The sequence below is a fragment of the Portunus trituberculatus genome, chromosome 38, assembly GCF_017591435.1.
Source record: "Portunus trituberculatus isolate SZX2019 chromosome 38, ASM1759143v1, whole genome shotgun sequence".
In the NCBI taxonomy this organism is placed as follows: Eukaryota; Metazoa; Arthropoda; class Malacostraca; order Decapoda; family Portunidae; genus Portunus; species Portunus trituberculatus.
The window spans coordinates 19,972,770-19,998,958 of NC_059292.1; the positions used below are offsets into that span (position 1 = coordinate 19,972,770).

General features: G+C 38.8%; 1 protein-coding gene across 1 annotated transcript in view; it reads right to left on the bottom strand.

Annotated features, from left to right (window-relative positions):
- Positions 1–681: 681 nt before the first annotated feature.
- LOC123514585 overlaps positions 682–26,189 on the bottom strand; it is an 86,266-nt gene continuing 60,758 nt past the window's right edge. Inside the window, exons 4-6 of the mRNA XM_045272549.1 lie at positions 22,613–22,848; positions 12,579–12,799; positions 682–1,620 (exon numbers count right to left, since the gene is read on the bottom strand). Coding sequence (XP_045128484.1) covers positions 1,360–1,620; positions 12,579–12,799; positions 22,613–22,848 — 718 coding nt within the window. The 3' untranslated portion in view covers positions 682–1,359. The remainder of the gene's footprint in view (positions 1,621–12,578; positions 12,800–22,612; positions 22,849–26,189) is intronic.

A 26,189-nucleotide genomic window follows, 5' to 3' on the forward strand; every position in this document is an offset into this window, starting at 1 on the left:
TATAAAGACAAGAAGAAGCTTGTATTTTCTTCATGTTTGTTGTTCACATTCCCAATATGTTTCTTAGTGCTATTTTTCTCACATTAAAATTCTTTTTTCCTTCTGCGCTTCATTTTATTTATGCCCTAATCTTTCTCATTTATGTTTTCTTATTTTCATCTTATTGGTGGCATCAAAACTGATAGCCTAATAAAGTACAGTGGAGATTCAATACTGGAACGTCTAAATAGTCAAACTTTTCAAAAGTTGAACGCAAAAGTTCGACTTAATACTCGAAAAAATACCTATTAGTCAAACGTCAGTCCACGTGGTTGTAAACAAAGGGTCTCTCCCTCCCCGCCGCCCCACACGCCCCACCAGCGGGCCACCGCAGCCAGTTGATTCTTTGCTGTCATAAGAATAACATTGTCCTACGCTTTCTCTCCAGTTTTTTTTTTTTTCATTTAGAAGCTTACAATGGCACCAAAGAGGTTTGTTAGTGGTGAGAATAAGCCTACAAGAAAGAATGTAGTGACAACCATCAAAATGAAAAGAGATTATTGATAAATAAGAGAAAGGAGGAAGAATCTTGCAGCTGAGTACTGTATGGCTAAATCTACAGTAGTCACAATACTGAAGAAGAAAAAGCTCATTAAAAGAGCTGATGTGGCGATTGGTGTGAAAAGGCACTTTACGTGACCTGCGGCAGTGGAAGAAATGGAAAAATTGTGGATTGGATAAACCAAAGGCAGATAGCTGGTGATTCTTTGTCAGAGGGCATAATTTGTGTGAAGGCTAGGCTGCTGCATCGTGATCTTATTTCCGATACTACATCTGACTTCAATGATTATTTTAAAGTGAGTAAGGGATGGTTTGGGAATTTCAAGAAAAGAACTTGAATTCATACTGTTGTGAGGTAAGGCGAGGCTGCAAGTGCTAACAGTTGCCGCTGAGAAATTTGTGCCTGAATATAAGAAATTTGTCGATAAGGAGCCCTTAAACCCACAACAAATCTTTAATTGTGATGAAACTAGCCTGTTTTGGAAAATAAAAACTACCAAACAGGATCTATATAACAAAGGATGAGAAGTGTTTGCCAGGACACAAGTCCATGAAAGACAGGCTAACCCTGTTTCTGTGCTTTAGTGCTAGCGGTGACTGCAAAATTAAACCGCTACTGTTTTAAAACTTGGCTGGAATAAATTACCCAATTTATAAGTATCAATAGTCGAACTTTTTAATACTCGAACAGCCACTTGGAACAAATTAAGTTAGAGTATTGAGTCTCCACTGTATATTTCACTACAATCGTACATTGTTTGTAAGAGAGTCCAACATTGTTTCTAGTGAATGTGTTCCTTCCCCTTAAAATTATATATCTTACTTTCTTCCACCACAGTGTTTGCAGTAGTTTGAAAAATTCTCCACACCACTAGTTGGCCTTCTGTGATCTTCCCTTGGATGCTTCCTGGAGGAGAAGATTTGGTGCCGTCCATCTGCCCAGAGACTGGAGTGGTTCACTGGCTGAAAAGGTTCCTTCTTCTCTCTCCAATCATTTATACTTAATTTTCTCTGTTTCTTAATCAGATTTTCTATTTCCCTGTTCCTATACGAAGAGGCTTGAAGTGCTGTTTGCCGTACCTGAAACAAGTGCAATGCTTGACACAACAGTACATAGGTTTCTGACAGCAGTTTTTGCCACTTCTATGTTAATCATTAAAACTACAATATGATGACAAGTGACACCAGGATTTTATGAGGGGAAATATGGTTCAGTATAACCATGAACTACAACATACTGTGACCTCATGCACCACATATGCTTGTCATTATTATATGAAGTATTGAGCAAAGAAAGAGCAACCTTACCAGAAGTTACCTTTTAGGAAAATGCCCTTATCTAGTACATAGACAGCCACCCAGGCTTAAGCTAGGAAATCAAATTCAGATTTGATTCACCATCTTTACTTTGTATTTTCAATTGTAAAGAGGCAAACTCTAAATCAGCCAGAGAAAAGGACATAGTTCTGGTGGCAAGTTCATCCTTTCTGTTTGATCACCTTACACAGTAATTTTACCATCTGTCAAGAGACTTGGGTAACAGACATACCCATAGATGTTGAAGATCAAAATATACCTACCATCCCATCTTAGAAATGCTTGTAGACTCCATTTTTCCTTTAATGAATACATCAACAAATCAAAATAATCAAATCTAGACAGGTTAGTCTCATCACAACTTATCCTACCAACACATCATTATTTTTGTCAACAAAAAACAAAAATATTATTAGGAGCATTCCTTTTCATCTAATGTTTGATTTATAAGAACTCATATCCTAATCATACATTTTAATAATTTCCCTGATATACACAACTTTTCAATTTTAATTCCATGGATGTCATTTGGACACAAAACCCAATATCACCATCAAGAAATTATGACAAAGATCAGAAACAAAGGTTCATTGTATTGTAAATTCATACCATAAAGGTGAAATAAAAGATATCCTATTAAATCTTAAAATAAGTAGCAGATACTTCTGAAATAGGATAACTGTAATACAGTCAACTCTAAGTTTATCATGGGGTTATGTTCCAAAGACACCCATGAAGTACTTAAATCTGTACTATGTTAACACTATCCCTGAAATGCCAAAAATTGCCTCTACTAACTCAAATTCAGCAATAGGGTTCAGGTGGTCATACATGTGGTGCACAATTATCAACTTTAAAAAAATAATAATTAATTAAGAAATTTATAAAATAAATAAAAATTTAATAATGCAATGAAAGATTGCATGAAAAGTATAAGAAAACCAAATATCACTTCTTTACTGGAGCTAATGGTCAGTGAGTGAATGTTTCAATGAGCTGGTAGCGAGATGTTATGGTGACAAAACTGATGGACAGATAATTATGGTGGAGGAGGAAGATGTCTAGATAAACATAGTACAGGTATTCCTTGAAAATCCATTCACAAAGTGACTGATTGCATAGCAGTCTTAAGAATGTATACAGAAAATAGTAATGCGTTCTAAGACCTTTATGCATATGCCTTTTACCCCTTCAGACCTGCTGCCATTTTCCTGGCCTGGGTCTGTATACCACCTGCTATTGCTAACCCCTGCATATCCATACCCTGTCATTATAACCGCTCTTTTTGGCATATACATTTACATTTATGAAAAATGTTATAGTGTATTGATAAGACGTTCTGAGTTATCATCACTCTATTCTTAATCAGAAGCACCTAGCAAATCCAAGATGGCTAGGCTAGGAACAAAAAGTTGACAATACAAAGACCTGGCTTAGGAGTAATCTTGAATCACTTATAGCATCAAGATCAAGATCAAAATCCTTCTATGGCAGGCACTGCCATAGAAGGTGTGGAAGGTGGTCGTGAATGGTACAGATTCCTGAGGGGTGAGGGGATGCCTGACAGTGAGAATGTGGAGAGCCTGAAGGTGAATGGGGCAGTGGTGACTGATAAGGAAAAAATGAGAAGAGCAATAAAAGAGTTTTGGGAAGAGATTGGAGGTGTAGGTGAGGTCTTTGATGTGGGTGAAGGGCGTGTGACACTGGAGAGAAAGGATGCAGATGAGTTGAATGAAAGGATCAGCAGGGAGGAGGTGGAGAAATGTGTGAAGAAGCAGAAGAATGGGAAGGCAGCAGGGCCGGATGAGATACCGTATGAAATGTACAAAAATGGAGGAGAAGTAGTGATTGATAGGATGACTGAGTTGTTCAACCAGGTGTGGGAGGAGGAGAGAGTGCCGAGAATGTGGAATGAATGCAGGGTGACCTTGCTGCATAAGGGAGGGTACAAGAGTAAGAATGAGTTGAAAAACTACAGGCCAATTGCGTTAGTTAACACAGTAGGAAAAGTGTTCAGTGCAGTTCTGAATGAAAGATTGTGTAAATGGATTGAGAGAGTTGGAGTGTTAGGTGAAGAGCAAAATGGGTTCCGTGTGGACAGGAGAGCTGAAGACAATATGTTTGTGGTGAATGAATTGATTGAGAGAAAGAAGAAAGATGGTAGCAAGTTATACTTAGGTTTTCTAGACATAGAGAAAGCATATGATAGGGTGAACAGAGAAATGCTAGGTAGAGTGCTAGAAAAGATTGGGCTAAGTTCAAAGATAGTTAACATAGTGCGAAGTATGTATGTGGATACAAGAGCTAAGTATAAACTAGGAAATGTAGAGACAGACTGGGTGAAGAGTGAAAGAGGAGTTAGGCAGGGTTGCATATTATCACCAATCCTCTTTAACTTATATACAGAGGAACTGGCTGCTAGATTGAGGAGAATGAATGCAGGTGTAAATGTGGGGAATGATAAGATATGTGTGCTCTTGTATGCAGATGATGTTGTTGTTATGAGTGAGTCGGCAGAAGAGCTTCAGAGTTTGCTTGATGTTGTAGATGGGTATGGAAGAGACTTTGGAGTGAGGTTTAGCAGTGAAAAGAGCAAGGTAATGGTTGTGAATGGGTCAGAGGATGAGAGGAACTCAGTGTGGAGACTAGGTGAGAACGAGATGCAACAGACAGATGAATACAAGTACCTGGGGATGTGGATGAGTCCGGTTGGCTGCGTGAAGACAAAGAATGAGAAGATAAGCATGGTGAGTCAGTGGGTAGGTCGGCTAGGAAGTGCAGCAAGGATGAGAGCGAGTAAATATGACGTGCTGCGAGAAGTTTGGAAGAGCGTGGCTGTTCCGAGCATCATGTATGGTATGGATGTGACTGCATGGAATGAAAGTGAACTAGAAAAGTTAGAAATAGGGCAGAATAGAGTTGCAAGAATGGCACTAAATGCACCTAGATATGCAGCAGTAGAGGCCCTTAGGGGAGACATGGGTTGGAGCACTTTTAGAGAAAGGTATGTAAAAGCGACCCTAAGGTATAAGGCTAGGTTAGAGCGAATGAACGATGCTAGAATAGTGAGAAAAGTGTTTCTGTGGAATGTCAGGAGTAGCAAGTGGGGAAAAAAGTGTGTCAGGATGGTGGTGAAGAGTGGCCTAATAGCTAGTTGGGCTTTTCAGCAGGTAGAAGGAAGGCACTTAGAGAAGGACTGGAGTATGATAGTTAGAAATGGAGAGGGTAGAGAATGGGGTGTAAGGAAGTGGAGGAGTGAGATAGACAGAGTAGTAAAAGGTGTGGGACTGAGTGACTGGAAGAATAGGATTGAGCAGAAGAGTACCTTGGAATGGTATAGAGAGAAAGAGGCCCCAATGTATGAAAAGTGGTATGATGGAAGCCTGGGTGGGGATCTTCTCTTCCGAGCTAGGGCACAGTGCATGGATGTGAATGCAAGGAATTATAGATGGTCTGAGTCCCGCAGCAAAGTGTGCCAGATGTGTGACATGGGGGAGGATGAGACGGTGGAGCATGTGGTGCTGGAGTGTGTGAAGTATGCCAGAGACAGGTATGACATGATGCAAGTGGTGCTGAGGGAGCTGGGGCATGACAGAGTGGAGATGACAGGAAGGGAATGGATGGTGGTGCTGCTGGGACTCTGTGGGGAGACGAATGGAAGGATGATTGAGGCTGTGAAAGAGTTCCTGGAGAGAATGTGGCGTGCTAGATGCAGGAACTAGTGGTGTGAAAGATGATGATTGTCCTCCTTGTTGTTTGTGTTTTTTGTATTTTCCTTACAGGTGCTGCCGATACAAAGGCCTGACGCAGAAGTCATTCCTAACATCAAGATCACCTGTAACATCAAGAGTGTAAACAAAGTGATGACTGGTACTACACCAGAAAACAATTCTTTCTTTAAAGGTAACAATATATAATAGGTCATACATAATGGTAATTCACATGGAATGACACCAGTCAAAAAGAATTTGCCATACACCACCACATGGACCCAAACAAAACGGGGAGGCAGTGGCACAGTGGATAAGGTGGTGAGCATGGGATCGGGCAGACGTCGAATCAGCACTTTCCATACACTCTTCAAGTGAGCCTACAGGTGCTATAGGCCTTAACGTAAAAAAAAGATAATAATAGAAAAAAAAAAAATTAATCTTGACACAGGCAAGACTCACTGAGTTCTTTAGTGTGATGCTGGTATCCTTGAGGTAAGACACACTTTCATACATTTAAAATTGCACTATCTTTCAACATTCTTACCTTGCATACATGTAAAAAAATTAAGATAAAAAAAGAAAAATTACTATTATTAGGCCTGTAGTCTCTCACAGTCAGTGCTAACGTCATATGCCAGGTACATCTCACAACAAGATTGGTACGCAAGCAACTAGCAAATATTAAAGTTTTTAAATGAGATCTAATAATGATCTAAATGCATGTGAGAATCTTCAAATATCGGGTGAAATCCTTCAATTCGTATTCAGAACTTAAATCTGCTCATTTACCTTTTTTCATTTCAGTATCTGCCAAAACTGGGTACATCTTATGACCTCATGCACCTTATGAGCCATCAAATACGGTATATTATACAATAGGTACATTGGCTACTAGCAAATATAAAAGTTTTTGAATGCAAAATATTGGGATCTAATAATGATCTAAATGCAAGCGAGTCTTCAAATGTCAGGTAAAATCATTCACTTCATATTCAGAGCTTAAATCTGCTCATTTATTTGTTCTTTCATTTCAAAGTCTGCTAGAATTGGATGCATCTTATGAGCCCATTTGTCTTATGAGCCATCAAATACTGTAGTAGTGATATTAGTAATTTTGCAGATGACACAAAGATAGGTAGATAGGTACACCATAAACAACAAGGCCCTGGTATGTTCAGGATATGAAAATGATTTAGAAGTTATAATTAACTCCAATCTTGGTATAAGAAAACAATGCCTAATGGCTAGAAATAAGGCAAATACATGTACAGTGAATACTCAATCCTCAAATGTCTTTGAAGTCAAACTTTTCAATACTCAAACACAAAAGTTCAACTTGGTACTGGAAAAAAATATCTGATACTTAAATGCCGGCACACATGGTTGTAAACAAAGGCTCCTGGCCTCTTTTCTCCCCGCCGCTGTGTCGCCACCATTTGTTCCATCATGGTAATGAAAACAATAACATTCTCTTGCATTCTGTCTACAGTTTTTCATTTTATTAGTGCTGAAAATAAGGAATCTAATGAAAGTGCAAAAGTGGGAGTGAGCCACAGTCCTCCACAAGTGGGTTCAGAGGAATCACACCAGATGTTTTCATGGATGGTGACTCATCCTCCAACAATTAACCTCCCTCCTCCTCCCCACCTTTTTCCCTCCTCTTCTATGTTATCCATCACCAGCCTTCACTTACGATAAAAACAAATCAAAATTATAAAAAATTTACATTGAAATTTTTGTAAACTTAAGGTTTTGCTAAGGTTAGAATGAACTATTTGATTTATAGATATTGATAGTAAAGATTTTTTGATAGTCGAACAACCATTTGGAATTTATGAATTAAGTTTAAGTATTGAGTCTCCATTGTATGGTACTAGGATTAATTTATATGAATATTAAAAGCATAAGTCCTTAAGTAATTTTATAGTTATATTTGATTCTGGTCAAACTCCATCTAGATTATGGAATACAATTCTGGTCCCCACATTATTGGATGGATAAAAATCTATTAGAATCAGTGTAAAGGAGAATGGCTAAAAGGATATAGGGAATGAGGGATATCCCGTGAAAAGAGATTGAAGCCGTTAAATTTGCATTCCTTAGAGAGAGACGTAGGTTATGAGAGGACCTTATAGAAATATGTAAGTGGCATAGGGGTCATAACAAAAGGAATGTAAGCAAAGTTTTAATGATTAGTAGCCAGAATAGAACCAGAGTAGTGGGCTCATGCTTGAAAAATTAGGTTTAAGAAAGAAATGGGAAGAAAATGGTTATCTAAGGCTGCATTTACACCAAGCAAATAAAATCAATTCAATTCATGAAGAATCATTTGACTTGAATTATTTTGAAGCAGCAAAGTTCCAACCAAATGAGTCTGATCAACACATCATTCAGTACCAAGGCAGCCTTCGAGGAGTATCGATGTGCTGCCTGTTGCAAAAATAGCAGTGTTACTGTAGCTGAGGAAGCATAGGCAATGAATATGGATACATTAATTTAATTCTAGAAAACCTGAATCTAGGAGCTTTGGACATTTGTTCCCAGATTTGGTAAATGATCCGGAAAAGATTTATGATTTCTTTAGGATAACCACAGAACAATTTAAGATCTTGGTGGAACCTGTCACCAACCAGAAGTACTTGGCCTACAGCAAAAGCCATGTCAGTTCATAACACTGTAAGACAATACTTTGTCTCACCAGGTGGAGCTGACCAGTGACAGGAAAGAATGATCCACTAATACATACATTCACCATGGAAGAAATGGGAGCACCAGTTGATATCATATTATCACATCTACTCTTAATGGTATACAGTAAGACCCCGCACTTTGCGAATCTCAGCTTGGCAAAATTCACTTTTGGCAGTAGGGTGGTCATGGACCACCGAGTGCACGCTAGGTAATTTGAATTCAAACTTGGCGGTTCCTAGGCAGTCGCATAGCAAACCACGCGGCTCCCCTGTGACATCAGACCTCTCTCTTAACCTATCAGAATGCAGTTTGAGAGTCCCCTTCAGCCATTTTGTTTGTAGTACCCTCTGCTCTGCTAGCGTGGGAACGAATTCTGGCGATTTACCGCCAACATGGCCTCTACCAGCACAATAGGTGGTACCGGTGGGGCTAAGGGCAACGGTGGTGGCAGCAAGGACAAAAGTGGGCGAGGAAAACTGGTGGAAAAATGCGAGTACAGACAAGGAAAGCCAAATGCAAAAATTTGCATTTGGCAGTAGTTTTGCCAGACTAATTAATTCGCCAAGTGTACCTGTAAAATAATTAATATGTAATTCAGTCACCAATGTTTCTCAGAAATATATACATTTAAGTGCTTGGTTGTACTATATAGTACATAGTATACAAGAAAAATTAGTACATAGTTTATGCAATGGAGCACAGAGCTCATACTCATATGAGTCATAAAGAAAAAAAAGCCCTATGGCACCAAATAAAATTTTTTGGAGCTTTATCATTAGAAAAGTGCTAGATTTAGCACCAAAAGTGCTACTTAGCATTTTTTTTATGCAGAAGGAGCAACTGGCCAAGGGCAACAGAAAATGGAAAAAAAGGCCCACTAGGTTGCCAGTTCCCTTAAAGCTCAAGTGAGATATCCGAAATCCAGGGATAAATGTCTTGAAACTTCTCTCTTAAAAGTCAAGTCAGAGGAAGATGTAAATGCAGAAGCAGGTAGGGAGTTCCAGAGTTTACCAGAGAAAGGTATGAATGATTGAGAGTACTGGCTAACTCTTACATTAGAGAGTTGGACAGAATAGAGATGAGAGGAAGAAGAAAACCCTGTGGAGTGAGGTTGCAGGAGGCAGGCATGCATGCAGTTAACAAGATCAGTAGAGCAGTTAGCATGAAAATAGCAATAAAAGATAGAAAGAGATGCAACATTTCGATGGTGAGAAAGAAGCTGAAGAGAGTCAGACAAAGGAGGTGAGTTAATAAGATGAAAAGCATTTGATTCCAATAAATAATCTAATAAAACTATGTGAGTGGAACCACCCCAAATATGTGAAGAACACTCCATACAAGGACGGATAAGACACTTGTACAGAATTAGCAGTTGGAGGGACGAGAAAAACTGGCAGAGACACCGCAGAAAGCTTAACTTCATAGAAGCTGATTTAGCAAGAGATGAGATGTGAAGTTTCCAGTTAAAATATGAGTAAAGGACAGGCTGAGGATATTCAGTGTGGAAGAGAGAGACAGGTGAGTGTCATTGAAGAAAAAGGGATAGTTGTCTGGAAGGTTGTCTCAAGTTCATAGATGAAGGAATTGAGTTTTTGAGGCATTAAACACTACAAAGTTTTCTCTACCACAATCAGAAATCTTAGAATGATAAAAAAAAATCAGGCATTCTGTAGCATCCCTGTGTGATCTGATGATTTCCTGAAGGGTTGGTCTTCTCTGAAAGGACATGGAAAGATGTAGGGTGGAATCATCAGCTTAGGAGTGGATAGGATAAGAAGTTTGGTTAAGAAGATCATTAATGAATAATAGAAAGAGAGTGGGTGACAAGACAGAGCCCTGAGGAACACCACTGTTAATAGATTTAGGAGAAAAACAGTGGCCATCTACCACAGCTGCAACGGAACGATAAAAAAGGAAATGAGATAAAGTTGCAGAGAGAAAGATAGAAACTAAAGGAGGGCAGTTTTGAAATCAAAGTTGTGTTAGATATGTCTAACATGACAGCAAAAGTTTCACTGAAATCTCTAAAAGAAGATGAACAAGACTCAGTAAGGAACACCAGAAGATCACCAGTAAAGCGACCTTGATGGAAGCCATAATGGCGATCAGATAGAAGCTTGTGAAGTGACAGATGTTTAAGAACTTTCCTATTGAGGATAGATTAAAAAACTTTAGACAAGCAAGAAATTAAATCTATAGGACGGTAGTTTGAGTGATCAAAACGGTCACCTTTTTTAGGAACTGGCTGAATGTAGGCAAACTTCTGACAAGAAGGAAAGGTAGAAGTCGATAAATATAGTTAAGAGTTTGGCCAGGCAAGGTGCAAGCACAGAAGCACAGTTTTTGAGAACAATAGGAGGGGCCCCATCTGGTCCATAAGCCTTCCGAGGGTTTAGGCCAACAAGGGCATGGAAAACATCATTACGAAGAATTTTAATTGAAGAGATGAATCATCCAAGGTGGAGTTGTTAGTAAGTGTTTGAGAGATGAGTTCAGCTTTAGAGACAGAAGTGATAGCAGTGGTGCCATCAGGATGAAATAAAGGAGAGAAAGATGAAGAAGTAAAGTTATTGGAGATGTTTTTGGCCAGATTCCAGAAGTCACGAAGGGAGTTGGAGTTTGAAAGATTTTGACACTTTCTATTTATGAAAGAGTGTTTGGCAAGTTGAAGAACAGAGTTGGCATGATTTCAGGCAGAAATATAAAGTATACGACATTCAGATGGAAGGCTCAAGTATCTTGTGGGCAACCTCTCTATCATGTATAGCACGAGAACAGGCTGTGTTAAACCAAGGTCTAGAAGGCTTAGGTTGAGAAAAAGAATGAGGAATGTACGCCTTCATGCCAGTCACTATCACCTCTGTTATGTGTTCAGCACACAGAGATGGGACTCTGACACAGAAACAGTAATTATTCCAGGGAAAATCAGCGTAATACCTCCATAGATACCTCCATCTGGCAGAGGGCAAAATGCCAGAGGTACCTCCATTTTGTGGGATCCTGAGGAGGTATTGGAGAAATAGGGCAAGATACAGAAATGACTTTGTGATTGGAAGAGCCCAATGGAGAAGATAGGGTAACAGAATTAGCACAAGGATAAGAGGTAAGGGAAAGGTCAAGAATTTTGGGCATATCTCCAAAACGGTCAGGAATAAGAGTATGGTGTTGCACCAGTTGCTCTGGGTCATGGAGGATAGCAAAGTTGAAAGCTAGTTCACCAGGATGATCAGTGAAGGGAGAGGAAAGCCATAGTTGGTGGTGAACATTGAAATCTCCAAGGATGGATATCTCTGCAAAAGGGTTGAGGGACAGAAGTGCTCCACTTTGGAAGTTAAATAGTCAAAGAATTTACTATAGTCAGAGGAGTTAGGGGATAGATAGACAGCACAGATGAATTTAGTTAGAGAGTGACTGTTGAGTCAAAGCCAGATGTTGGAAAACTCAGAAGATTCGAGAGGGTGGATATGAGAGCAAATTAAGTTGTTGCACACATAGACACAACATCCAGCTTTGCAGCAAAAATTATGATAGAGAAAGTAGGAGGGAACAGAGAAGGGGCTACTGTCAGTTGCCTCAGACAGCTGTGTTTTGGAGAGGAAAAGAAGATGAGGTTTAGTAGAGGAGAGGTGGTGTTCTACAGATTGAAAATTAGATCTAAGACCATGAATGTTGCAGAAGTTATTGAAGAAAAAGTCGAGGGAGGTGGCAAGACATTTAGGCACGCCATTGAGAGAACAGTCCCACCAGGGGACATTTCTGGTCCCCTCTGACCCTTTGGTGTCCTCATCAAGTTAATCTTTTAAAATGAAGAAATACATATAATGAATATATATACAAATAAAAAAGCAATAAATGCCTTTAATTTCAGATAGGTATTAAGACAGAAAACCAAACATGAGTATCATATTAATTTTTTAATTATAACAAAAAAATGATATGTAAAACTAGTGGTGCATGATAAGATAATCATAGAAAATATTTGTTTTAACGAAATTCTCCCAAAATCATTTACATGTGATATTCAAAAGTTGACAGCATCATAATGATCAACTTTATATGCATCTGTGTGCACCTGGGATTTACTATAACAAGATTTCACCTCATGTCACTTGGGGACTTGTAACAGCAAGGACATCTGGTGAGTTAGTTCTGAAAACTTTCCATTCCTTGGTTCTACATGTAAAACTTAAATCTACAAAAAAAGATTAATTTATTTTCTAGATGTAAAGCTATTTGTAAAAGAACTGCACTTAATCAATTCATATAAGAATAATTGAGTAAACAAATACTTGCATCAACATAAAAAGATGTCAATACCTGATCTCTATTGAGATGGATGTTAAAAGATGTCTTATCTCCAATATGCCGGACAGATGAGCTAGTTCCACAGGGCAAGTAAGTGATTCTATTCCGGTTGTGGTAGTTTCTGCGAGTTGTCCTAGAAAGCTGCGAGGTGAGAGGAAATCGCCAACTCTTAGATATTCTAGTCCCTGGCAAAATTTCTTTCCTTGATGCTCCATCCTGTTCTTCTCTTTCAGCTAAAGTAAAGAAATATAAGTGTCAGAGGCAGTCTACAATAAAAGAGAATCTCCCTCAAACTCAATAAAATATTAAGCTAATTATCTTATGGTGTGATCTAAAGATTTTTCACATACCATATTTTACAGTATATCCCTCCAAACACACACACATTATATTATATAGTTTATTGACCACAATGACATGTAAATTAAAATTAAACTATAAGCTTAAAAGTCCAACCTATTACCTTCCGAGTATCTCATAGAAATGTTTAACCCCCTTCAACACAATGACATATATTGTGTCATCGGGGTGGTCATCACATATCCAATGACGTGCATATTGTGTCATGTCTGCTTTCTGCTAAAATGGTGTCTTTTCTTTCCTGGATTCTGTATGAGATTTCTCAGAATGTAGGTTGTATATGATACAATGAAATACTTGATTTTCATCATTATTACAAAGGTATATGATTCACTTATACCAGGATAAGTATTGATGTGTCGTGATGGAAATAATTCTATCTTATTTGTTAATTTTTTAATGATACCAATACATTATTTTATCATAAAAAAAATTTATGTTTTCTCTCATCTGTCATTTTCAGAAAATGGCCTTAAGAAGGCAAACTACAATTTTTTCTCTAAAATTTGTGTGGATTTCTTAATGTACGTTCCTACTATGAAAAACTACTTATCATAATTTTTTGTAGCACAGAGAGAGAGAGAGAGAGAGAGAGAGAGAGAGAGAGAGAGAGAGAGAGAGAGAGAGAGAGAGAGAGAGAGAGAGAGAAAGCTGCCTCTGAGTCAGGTATCTCCCCACTCCAGCCCAGCCCGGATACAGTGCCAGGAACCATTTTTTTTGCCTGGAGTGAAGAGGTTAAAGTAATTAACTCATTACATCCCGAGCATCAATCCGACTGGAATTTTTTAATTGAATTTTAAGACAAGACTTACTGTGAGTCCCTTTTTTGATAATCAAGTCTATATATATTTTCCCTTATTTTAATACGAAACACGATTTCTTGGAACATACATACATGTACGCATAGGAGGTAGACGTGGGATAAAATACATGACATAAGCAACTTCTAACCAAAAAAAATGCATGTAAATACTTAGTTTCTTTGCCTTTATTCTTTAACATTCACATATTTTTGCTAAGCTCTATTTCATTTAGAAAATTTTAACCACCAAGAAAAAAATAATAAAAACTAAAATATTTAACTATTGACAGACCCATTTCACTTTTACTTGAGGATACTTATATTTTAGATAGAACTAAGAGAGGTGATAGTCTTCAAAGCAGTTAGTGCAGAGTTCCACATCACATTTTCTGCACTTGCAAATGCATCTGGTCTTACACCCTTTGCAAACTTTCTGTGTTAAGTCCCATAACACAAACAGAGAGTGGAAATGAAGAGAACTAGGCAATAGTTTCCACTATAACTTAGGTATGTTGAGGTCTGTTAATGGTTTCAATAGCACACATGAATGTCAGCGTTAGTCACTACCACCTATTTTCATACAAAACTAACATAACTTGTCAATGAATTCATCAATATTATACCTGGATGTCAAATAGTTGAGGATAAATATGTCTGGTCTTAACAAATAAGGAATTGTATGAGTAACACGTAAATCCTCCATAAAATGCCCTTGGAGGGTAGAGCACCAACTAGGGTAGGGCATTACTAGGGTATAGTAAAACTAAATTGTACTGGCCCACAGGCTGAGGCCGATAATCCGTATGACATTGCCATATCTCTTGTTACTTCAAGGAAAATGGAATAAGTTTTCTATTCAATTTAATGCATGATTTCATTAAAAACGAAAAAAATAAGCATTGGGGGACACAGGAGACATGAAGATTTCTGCAAGTGATTATGTCATAAGTAAATTGAATACAGTAAAGGTTCTGGTTATAAAAGTGAAAAATGAGACTGGTAATTTACATAATATTTAGTATTATGTCCTCTTGAGATACCCAATCTAACACAATGAGTGGTGAGAAGAAACATAAGATGAGACAGCTTTTTATTTCAATTATTGCCTCAAGCTCGACTTATTTATTGAACATTATTGGATGGAGAGACTTTTTTCCTAGGCCAGGCTGTACAACACACAGCATGATGGGGAAGCATCAGTGTGTATTTCTGTTGTGGTGACCAAATGAAAAATGAGTTGATTTACACGTGTATGCCTGTTGACCTGCAGCAATAGAGGGTAGCACAAAACCCGCCATCACAGCAAATACAATTTTTAACTATGGATAAAACTTTCTTTGTCGTATTCCAGTCTGGAGGTTTCGTAGCTGATATTGCCTGCTTAGGGTAGCATAAACTGCCGCCTCTACTTTTATATATATATATATATATATATATATATATATATATATATATATATATATATATATATATATATATATATATATATTGGGTATTAATTAACTGAATTCGAATTAGTGATAATTTGAATTGTGAACAGTCAAATTACGAGGATCCCCTGTATATATGTATAACTATATATATATATATATATATATATATATATATATATATATATATATATATATATATATATATATATATACAGTAAGGTCTCGGTTTACGTCAGAGTTACGTTCCTGAAACATGACGTAAGTCGATTTTGTACGTAACTCGAGTTTCCGTACATTTCAAAGCATATTATCGAGTTTTCAACCAATCATTGTTTATGGTCATTCAGGTAAGTTAAAGGTTATATTGTTATATTATTTACAACTACGTAGGAATATGAAACACAAGTTTGTTTTTGTTGTTGATTAGGGCCACGAACGCGAAGCATTGCAGGTTGCTGAGAGGGGTGGACGCCTGAGGCCGCCAGGAGGGTGGGCAAGTCGAATGTTGTGACCCCCAGGGGGGGATAGCTGGGAGCGTAGTGCAGTGCAGTGAGAGTAGAAGTGTGGGCAGCGGGGCAGGAAATGCAATAGGAAAGGGCAATAGGGATCAGCAGACAGGCGCAGACGGTGCAAGTCAGCTGCGAGTGTCGTGTGGCCCAGGCGAAGGCTCCGGAGTTATTGTTGTGATGGGTGTGCGAGCCCTCAAGGTCGTCAACCTCCCCGTTGTCATGGTAACGGGCTTCCCATTTTCTTCCCTCCCTCACACACAGCTGCTGCCTCCCTTCTCATGTCTTTTAATTATGTCCTCTTTTTCTTGTAGCGTAATGGTTTTCCTTTTCTTAGCATCACTTCTATCACTAAGAAGTTTTCATTTTGGTGCCATTGAGCAAGATACTAAGAACTTGAGTCAGTAAACGCAAAAGTAGGATAACACTCTTGCCAGGGGCGATGGTGTGGTGGAACAGAGGCAGGATGTTATTGTATTTAAGCGTGAGGCGGGCGGTGTGGCGGGCAACCACCAACAATAACAATAAATCCCGCACTTTATGATTTATAAATTTTCAATTTTTTAATCTTAAATTGCCTTATAGTGGACTGACGTAACTACGAGTTTGACGTAACTCGAGACCGACGTAACCCGGGACTTTACTGTATATATATATATATATATATATATATATATATATATATATATATATATATATATATATATATATATATATATATATATATATATATATATACACACACACAGTAATACTCCGCTTAACGAAGAAGATAAGAGGTGTCGAAGCTGTTCTTAGAGTGGAAATTCGTTAAGCGGACGTAATTTTCCCATAGGAAATAATGGAAATAGGGAGGATGCGTTCTGGGCTGGTCCCTAACATATCACATGGGTTAAAGAAAAAATTATACGAGTATATACGTTTGGCAGCATATTGGGCCACCGGTGTACCACTACTTTTATGATGTCATATGAGTCATTGGAAGTTAGAGGAGCTACGTACAAATTTTCTCACATTCTTGCATTTATGTTCACAATACAACATATTTTCTATTAGCTTTTTACAAACCTTGCCCCCAAGAAAGGATTGTTTTGTAATGCATAAAGTGAAATCCTACATGGAATACCAAAAAAATAAAGCATAGATGAGAGCAGCCACAGACAAAGCGGGAGACTCGTGGCGACTCGGCCGCTTCTTCTTCTTCTTGTGACCCTTTTAGCTTGGCGTGTTGTCTTTCCCCATGATATTTGTTTCCCACTCCCCTATTGCCTGCCATAATGGATATCATATCTTAGTATTCATATACACTCATGCCATGAGGATAACCTTGACTCCGTGGCGCTGAATGATAGTGAATTACTAATGAATTACTGCGGTATTTCATTAGCAATTCACTATCACTCAGAGCCACAGAGTCAAGGTTATCCTCATGACATGAGTGTATATGAATACTAAGATATGATATCCATTATAGCAGGCAATAGAGGAGTGAAAACATAAACATCATGATGAAAGTAATATGCAAGCAAAAGGGTCATAAGAAGAAGAAGCGGCCGAGTCGCCGCGAGTCTCCCGCTTCATCTGTGGCTGATCTCATCTCTGCTTTATTTTTTGGCATTCCATGTAAGATTTCACTTTATGCATTACAAAACAATCCTTTCTTGGGGGCAAGGTTTGTAAAAACCTAATAGAAATGTTTTGTGAACATAAATGCATTTATAAGACAGTAAAACCACCTCGAGAGGTGGTGTTCCCAGCAACCTCAGAGCAACCTGATAGCAACCTTGTCACCGTCCCTCCAAGCATTCATGGATGCCATTTCGCTGCAGGAGATTGCTCTGACGTTGTTAAAGAATCTTGGACTCAGCTCCAGGAGCGCTAGAGACAGAGGCGGGGAGCCAGCCAATCAAAGCGACGCTACCGCGTTCGGTCCCTCACCCGGCAAATTCAAACCCAGAAAATTCTCTAAAACGGATGTGGTTGTACGTTATGCAGACTTTTTGGTCTAACTTTATATAGTACGTTAAATCGGAAATTCGTTAGACAAACGTTCGTTAAGCGGAATATTACTGTATATATATATATATATATATATATATATATATATATATATATATATATATATATATATATATATATATATATATATATATATATATATATATATATATATATATATATATATATATATATATATATATATATATATATATATATATATACACAGGCAACCCCCGTTTAACGAAGTGGTTACGTTCCTAAAAACACTTCGTTAAGTGAAACTTCGTTAAGCGAACCGATTATAACAAGTTTAACCCCTGACTTGAACTTCCATTGAGAGTAAGCAAAGCAAGAGTGCATCATAGTACAGTGGAAGGTTTAATGAAAGTAAAAATGATGAAGTTAAACATTTAGGCAGTTTAATTTAAGTCATTATAATGTACACTAATGTATGTATGTACACAACTTTATAATGTTGATGATCTTAAATTTATGAAGGGAGGGAGAGGGAAATGGGACAGGCACTAATCGGCAACCTGTGGAATGTAAACAAAGGGCGCATCATTGTACCACATACAAAACTTATGTGTACCACATTTCCACAAGGCTTTCCATTTTATCCATTGTAGAGTCACAAGTTCAGGTGGTTGTTTTAGCTTTCAAAGAAGATACGGTCTCACCAGCCTTCTTAATAGAGTCTGATGACTTGAAAATAGTAGAGACAGTAGATGGAGTCAAGATGGTGGTGAGCAATGCTATAGTTTTGTCGCCTCTTTCGTGTCTGTGAATAATATCCAGCTTCACTTTGAGAGTAAGAGACTTCCTGGTCTTCTTAGGAACGCTAGGCCACATTGCAGGGCGTTTTGTTGGTGAGTTGAGTGAGGGAAGACAAGCTGCTGCTGACGCTGTTATGTTTTGAATAGGGGAGTGAGTGGTGCGCGTGTTGTCCACGAGAGGCTTGATCTTAGAACATAGGAACATAGGAAAGGAGGGAAGCTGCAAGAGGCTGCCAGGCCTATAAGAGGCAGTCCCAGTGTGCTTAATCTACCTAATTCCTTCTATCTTCCCCATCCATGAATTTATCTAACCTTCTTTTAAAGCTCCCAATTGACTCAGCCCTGACTACATGCCCATTTAGACCGTTCCACTCATCAACCACTCTGTTTGAAAACCAGTTTCTTCCCATTTCTTTCCTAAACCTGAATTTTTCAAGTTTAAACCTATTATGTGTACCACATTTCCACAAGGCTTTCCATTTTATCCATTGTAGAGTCACAAGTTCAGGTGGTTGTTTTAGCTTTCAAAGAAGATACAGTCTCACCAGCCTTCTTAATAGAGTCTGCTGACTTGAAAATAGTAGAGACAGTAGATGGAGTCAAGATGGTGGTGAGCAATGCTATAGTTTTGTCGCCTCTTTCGTGTCTGTGAATAATATCCAGCTTCACTTTGAGAGTAAGAGACTTCCTGGTCTTCTTAGGAACGCTAGGCCACATTGCAGGGCGTTTTGTTGGTGAGTTGAGTGAGGGAAGACAAGCTGCTGCTGACGCTGTTATGTTTTGAATAGGGGAGTGAGTGGTGCGCGTGTTGTCCACGAGAGGCTTGATCTTTGAACATAAGAACATAGGAAAGGAGGGAAGCTGCAAGAGGCTGCCAGGCCTATAAGAGGCAGTCCCAGTGTGCTTAATCTACCTAATTCCTTCTATCTTCCCCATCCATGAATTTATCTAACCTTCTTTTAAAGTTCCCAATTGACTCAGCCCTGACTACATGCCCATTTAGACCGTTCCACTCATCAACCACTCTGTTTGAAAACCAGTTTCTTCCCATTTCTTTCCTAAACCTGAATTTTTCAAGTTTAAACCTATTATTACTGGTTCTGTCCCTGCTACTGATTCTAAGAACTACATTCATGCCCCCTCTGTTAAAACCCTTATACCACTTAAATACTTCTATCAAGTCTCCTCTTAACCTACGTCTCTCTAAGGAATGCAGATTGAGTTTTTTCAGTCTCTCTTCATAGGGAATATCCCTCATTCCCTGTATCTTTTTAGTCATCCTCCTTTGCACTGACTCTAGCAGAGCTATGTCCTTCCTGTAATGTGGGGACCAGAATTGTACCACATAATCAAGATGTGGCCTGATCAGCGCCAAGTATAATTTTATCATTACTTCAGGACTCCTGCTTTTAAAACTTCTAAAGATGAAACCTAATACTCTATTCTCCTTATTTCTGGCCTCAATACATTGCTTCCTTGTACCGAGATCAGAGCTGACTAAGACCCCTAAATCTTTCTCATACCTGGAACTTCCTAGTGCCATATTATTTATTGTGTACCTATTGCTTGGATTATCTCTACCCACGCTCAGCACCCTGCACTTGTTAATATTGAATTGTGTTAGCCATCTATCTGTCCATTCTTTCATCCTATCCAAGTCAGCCTGCAAAGCCTTGGCATCCGAATCGGATCTAATTAATCTACCTATCTTTGTGTCGTCCGCAAATTTATTGATATCACTATTAATTCCACTATCCAAGTTGTTGATATATATTAGAAATAATAATGGCCCTAAAACTGAGCCCTGTGGCATCCCACTAACTACTTCTTCCCACTCGGAATTCGATCCATTAATTACTACCCTTTGTCGCCTGTCGACTAACCACGCTTTAATCCCGCCTAATATTATACCCTCTATACCGTGTGCTTTAACCTTTTTTTGAGAGCCTCTGGTGAGGTACCTTGTCAAAGGCTTTACTGAAATCCAAGTATAGAATGTCATAACTATCTACTTTATCTGCCGTCTCATAAACCTTACTATAAAAGCTCAACAAGTTGGTGAGACACGACCTCCCCTTCATAAATCCATGTTGTGTGTGATTTATCAAGCCGTGTTTTTGCTATTATTGATTCCATTAATTTACCCATAACTGAAGTTAAGCTGACAGGCCTGTAATTAGACGTTAGGGTTTTATCTCCCTTCTTAAATATAGGAACCACATTAGCTTCTCTCCACATTATCGGTACCTCACCTGACTCCAGTGACATCCTAAAAAGTGTCGCTAAAGGTTCGCTTACGACTTCCTTGCATTCCTTTAGAATCCTTGGATATACTTCATCAGGTCCTGATGACTTGAATTTCTTTAGTTTATCCATCTCCTGTTCTACCATCACCTTAGTTATAGGAATATGTCAACTTTTCACTATCCTCTGCCCTTGATCTTGATCTTGATTCTACAGGTGTCCCAGGATTTCTCCTTAGGCAGGTCTAAGTATCGGCAGCTCCTGGTGTATTCAAGAGCCTGTCAGCTTGTGTGATACGGCGGGGCTTTCAAACTTGGAAAAAATTACCTGGATAAAACTTTGTTAAAGCGAGTTTGGTGTTCGTTAAACGAGATGGTAGTAAAATGAAACCTTTGTTGTAGTGAAATTTTGTTGTGTGAACTTTCATTAAACGGGGGTTGCCTGTATATATATATATATATATATATATATATATATATATATATATATATATATATATATATATATATATATATATATATATATATATATACACACAGTAAGTCCTCCTTATATGGCACTTCATTATCCGGTAAATTCACAGTTATGGTGTTTGGTAATTACTACCCTCGATTCTATTTATGGTAAGAAAAATTCATAAATATGGTATCCACTCATGCTTTATTTACACCGTACTGTAGCACCACCACGCCGCACGGCCACCACAGCAATTAGTCTCTTCCCGTGTTTCCCACTGAACACAAGTGAAATTCTTATGGCGTGTTTTTTGTGGATATTATGAGTAAGGGTTGAAATCCCTACTGTCCCTTAGCCTTGGGAGAGACATCATCTGATAGAATACGTGGCGAGTGAAATGTAAATAACAACATTTCTTAGTAGTAGAGTGAGGAGAGATGTTGAGGTCAATGCCAGCAGATTGTATATCTTTTGTCCAACGACCCAAAGTGTCTCTTGAGGCTACCCTTATTGGAGGTTTCCTGGTTAGAAAGAAGCCTGTGAATGGCCCTCAGAGGGTGCAAGTGCACTCAAGGTAACTCACAATGAAAGTGACTATACACTATATCTGGTCTTGATGTTTTTAGAGGGTCAGATGTTCTGAAAGAGACTCTAAGCTGAGATAGCTTAGTTTCTAATGTCTAATAAATGCAAAGTTTGACCATGTTGACCAAAGAGTAGAAGCATTAGAATAGTTAATTTTCTCGATAAATGGATAAGTGACAATTCCTCATTGGGTCCAAAACCTGCAATGTAATCTAAGACCAAGTGAGGGTCCCAAGTGGTACGGTATCGGGGAAAAGATAGTTTCTCTTGGAAGACTGTCTTCACAAATCTGACAACCAAGGGATGCTGTCCCACAGGCTGATGATTGATACTGGCTACTGCCGAAATAGCTAACTGTATTGTATTCACTGAGCTGTAGGTTCAGCCCATTTTCTTCTTAAATTCAGATAAGAGGTAGTCTAAGAGGACATTTAAAGGTGGCTGAAATGGATTAATTTCCCTGCCGAGGCAAAAAGACAGCCAGTTTTTTATATGTGGCCCATAATGAGTCCTCATGCTTGCCCTCCAGGAACTAAGCAAAAAATCAGGCAACGTCTGACGATAGGCCTTGACTAGTGAAGGATTACATAACTTTATAATTTACATACAAGTTGCAACACAAACCAGTACTACATGGATACTGTGTGATAGGATCAGTATTTCCATATGGGCCTTTTTTTTTATATAAATTTTTTTTGTTGCCCTTGGAAAGTGGCCTTCATGCATAAATTTTTTTTTTAAATGCAGGATAGGACATGCTGAAAAGAGGATGTTGAAATGAATGTAAAAAAGATTACCCAACAGATATAAAAGAGGAAAAGCATAAGGATCAGACTACATAAAACAACAATGTTTAGAATATCATTATAAAAGTTTTGCATACCAGGTATAAGGTCATACTCTCTAGCTTGACCTCCAGGTCTCATAACTCCAAGTTGCATGCTGGATGACCTGGTTCTATTTCTTGACTCCGTAGCAACATTATGATCTGTTACATGTGCCTCATGGAGGTCATCTCCTTCATTGCCTCTGCCATTCCCTTTCTGTCCTGTAGTGCTTCTTTCCTCCCTGCCTATCCCTTCATCTGTGCTGTCTGGTGTCCTCTGCTGATCAGAAATCCTGAAAAGGGATAGCACAAAACTATTTCTGTAGAAATTTCATAGATCATAACAATATGATAAAAGCTAAACTTTCCAGACTAACAACAGTAAAATTTATGTGCATTGTTTTTTCAAATCACCATCTGGGACATGCTAAGTGTATAGCAAATTTACTTGCAAATCCATTTCATATAAACACTGTTTAAGTTTTGATTAAGGACGACTAATGTCTCATGTCATTATCCTGTGTACCTAGACACTGAAAGAGATAATCCACAACAGCTTATAGTTACAGGATGTGGTACCTGCATAATCTTCAGAAAAGTACTTCTTGATGTATGTTCCTACTTTCTGCCATATGTCTTGCTCTTTGTGTAAGAGATGGAAGAAATAGAACAGTGGCCCATTTTCCTTGGTCAAATATAAGTGATTATGGTGACAGGTTTGGCAACGTTGTGCAACATCACATAAGGAAATAACTTCTCAAAATTTACCAGTTATTTTGTCAGCATAACAAATTAGCTGTAGTTAAGAGGTTAGAAGGTAACTTTATATTTCTCTGTTGCCAGACATAGTGTTAACCTTCTCATTCTAGGGAATGTGTCCTGATTACCATGTACTCCCATCCAGTGGATGTAACTATACATATTATTTAGTACTCTCTACATCCATGAGATGTATACATAAATCCTGTTTAATTTTAGTTTGTCTCAACATCATCTTTTGTAATAGTGTTATTGTAAGAATTATGAGATGTATAGTTGTGATAATGAGGTAGTGAGAAAAAAGTGTTTGAAAAAAATAATAGTACAGTGGTACCTTGGAGAACGAACGCTTTAGAGTACGAACAATTTGGATTACGAACAAAAAAATTGTGTTTTTTTTGCATTGGAGGATGAACTTTGCTTTGGAGTGCGAACAATAACAAACGTGGTCAACAGATTGCGCGCAGCACTGCGTGATCAGCTGACTGCATCCTGAGGCACCACGCTGTCACGAGACATACAGACAGACATATGGAAGACTCTAAAAGATCCGAAGGGAAGAGAGAGTATCCAGCTCATGAATTAAAAGCCTTAACCCTTATAGCCCATCAGGCACGATCGTGGCTCTTACATTAGAGCCCATCAGGCATGATCATGGCACTTTTCAGAAGCCGCACTCCCACGGTCCAGATATATCTTATATCTAGACCATGCGCGCTCCATTATGCCGCAGTTTGTTTATGCTTGAGGCTATCTATCATATATCGAGGCCTGTCATTGGCCCATTGTTTTCAAGATGGTGGACACTTAGCCAATCATGTATCAGCTTTTACAAGGATATGTTTGTGGAAGTGTGAGGGCGCCAAGCATGAGGATGAGGATGGTAAGAGCACTTATGTCAGTATGCTGTATTTTATCATTTTTCATGTACAGGCAACCCCCGCTTAACGAAGGGGTTACATTCCTGAAAAACACTTCGTTAAGCGAAACTTCGTTAAGTGAACCAATTATAACATTTTTGATCTCTGACTTTTTTTTTCTTTATAGACTTGAACTTATATTGAGAGTAAACAAAGCGAGAATGCATCATAGTACAGTGAAAGGTTTAATGAAAGTAATTATTATGAAGTTAAACATTTAAGCAGTTTAATTATGATGTACACTAATGTATCTATGTAAATAACTTTAAGGCTGATGATGATCTTAAATTTATGAAGGGAGGGAGAGTCTTCTTCTTCTTGGAGGTAGGTTGGGGCCATGCAGGCTATATGTCACAGCCTCTAGTGCCCCAAAAGTGCAGTATGCGACGGCCTGCAGGCGACACTCAGACACAACAAGGGAGGGAGAGTGGAAAGACACTAGCCGGCAACTTTGGGATGTCAACAAACGGCGCATCATTGTACCACATACAAAACTTACGTACCATTTAAGCATCTTATTTCACAACAAATTATAAGTAGTAGTGCAAATATTACTTACACATTCAGTCAGAATCTGATGAGTAGCTAATGCTTATGACGTCTGGTGAGTCAGCAGCTGGTGAGTCTTGGTCACGGGGGAATGAAGTGGACGCCACAGGAGAGGAGGGCGTGTATGACCTTGAAGAGATGGACTGAGCAATATCTCTTGAGAGTGACGGTGTTGGTGACACTGATGATTTGGTGGAAGGAGTGGATGGCCTGAAGTAAGACTCGATTGATGGTTGTGTAGCCTTGCGTCTCTTCGCAGCCAATATTTCTTTGTAACAACCGAGTGCTTTTTCTATCTCATGGGCTAGAGTAGAACTCCTGGCATAATTTGGATCCACTTCTTTCAATGAATCAATGGCACTCTCTATTTTGCATAAAAATTCTTGCAAAAAATTCATTGTTACCACTCGTTCTTTCTCAGGTTTGGTCGTTTCCTGGTGAGCTCGCTCATTTAACATTTCCTCAAGTTCTTCGTTAGTCAGGGGTTGCCTGTGGCTGTCCAACAACTCCTGAACATCATCTTCATCCACCTCCTCAAAGCCAGCACGGTGTGACAGCCGAACAATGTCTTTACGGAGGTTGGTGATGCTGACAGGGACGAATCCAGTAAAGTTAGTGACCACTTCAGGCCAAACTTTACTCCAGGCTGCATTCATAGTTTTGTTATCCACCTCATTCCATGCCGTTGTGATGTTATCAATCCCTTTCTTGATGTTATAATTCCGCCAGTATTGCTGGATGGTGAGCTCAGGATTGCTTTCCGGTGCCTGCACCAGCTGAGCCATAGTGCGACGCTGGTAATAGGCTTTAAAGGTGGCGATGACAGTCTGATCCATGGGCTGGATTAAGGATGTAGTATTTGGTGGCAAAAAAAGGACTTCTATGTTATCAGCCCAATCTTCCATGGCACGTGGGTGGCTTGGTGCATTATCAATGAGCAGCAGGAATCAGTTAGCTATGTTATTTGCTGCTGCATATTCCTTTAATGTTGGTGAGAGATACTCACTCACATAATCTTGGCAAAGGGACGAAGTGAGCCAGGCCTTCTTATTTTATTTCCAAATAACTGGAAGTTGTGCCTTTGTGAAGCCCTTCAGTGCCCTAGGGTTCTCTGACTGGTAAATAACGAGAGGTTTCAGCTTTAGGTCGCCCTCAGCATTACCCCTGAGTGTGAGAGTTAGCCTATCCTTGGCTGTCTTAAATCCTGGAGCTTTCTTTTCTTCCTGGGAGATGAAGGTCTTTGATGACATTTTTTTCCAATACAGGCCAGTTTCATCTAGATTAATTACCTGTTTACTACAATAGCCACCAATAGAGATATGCTGGTTTAAGACAAACAGAAATGCATCAGCAGCAGGACAATCAGCACTGGCAGACTCACCTGTTATCTGTATGTTGTGTAAACC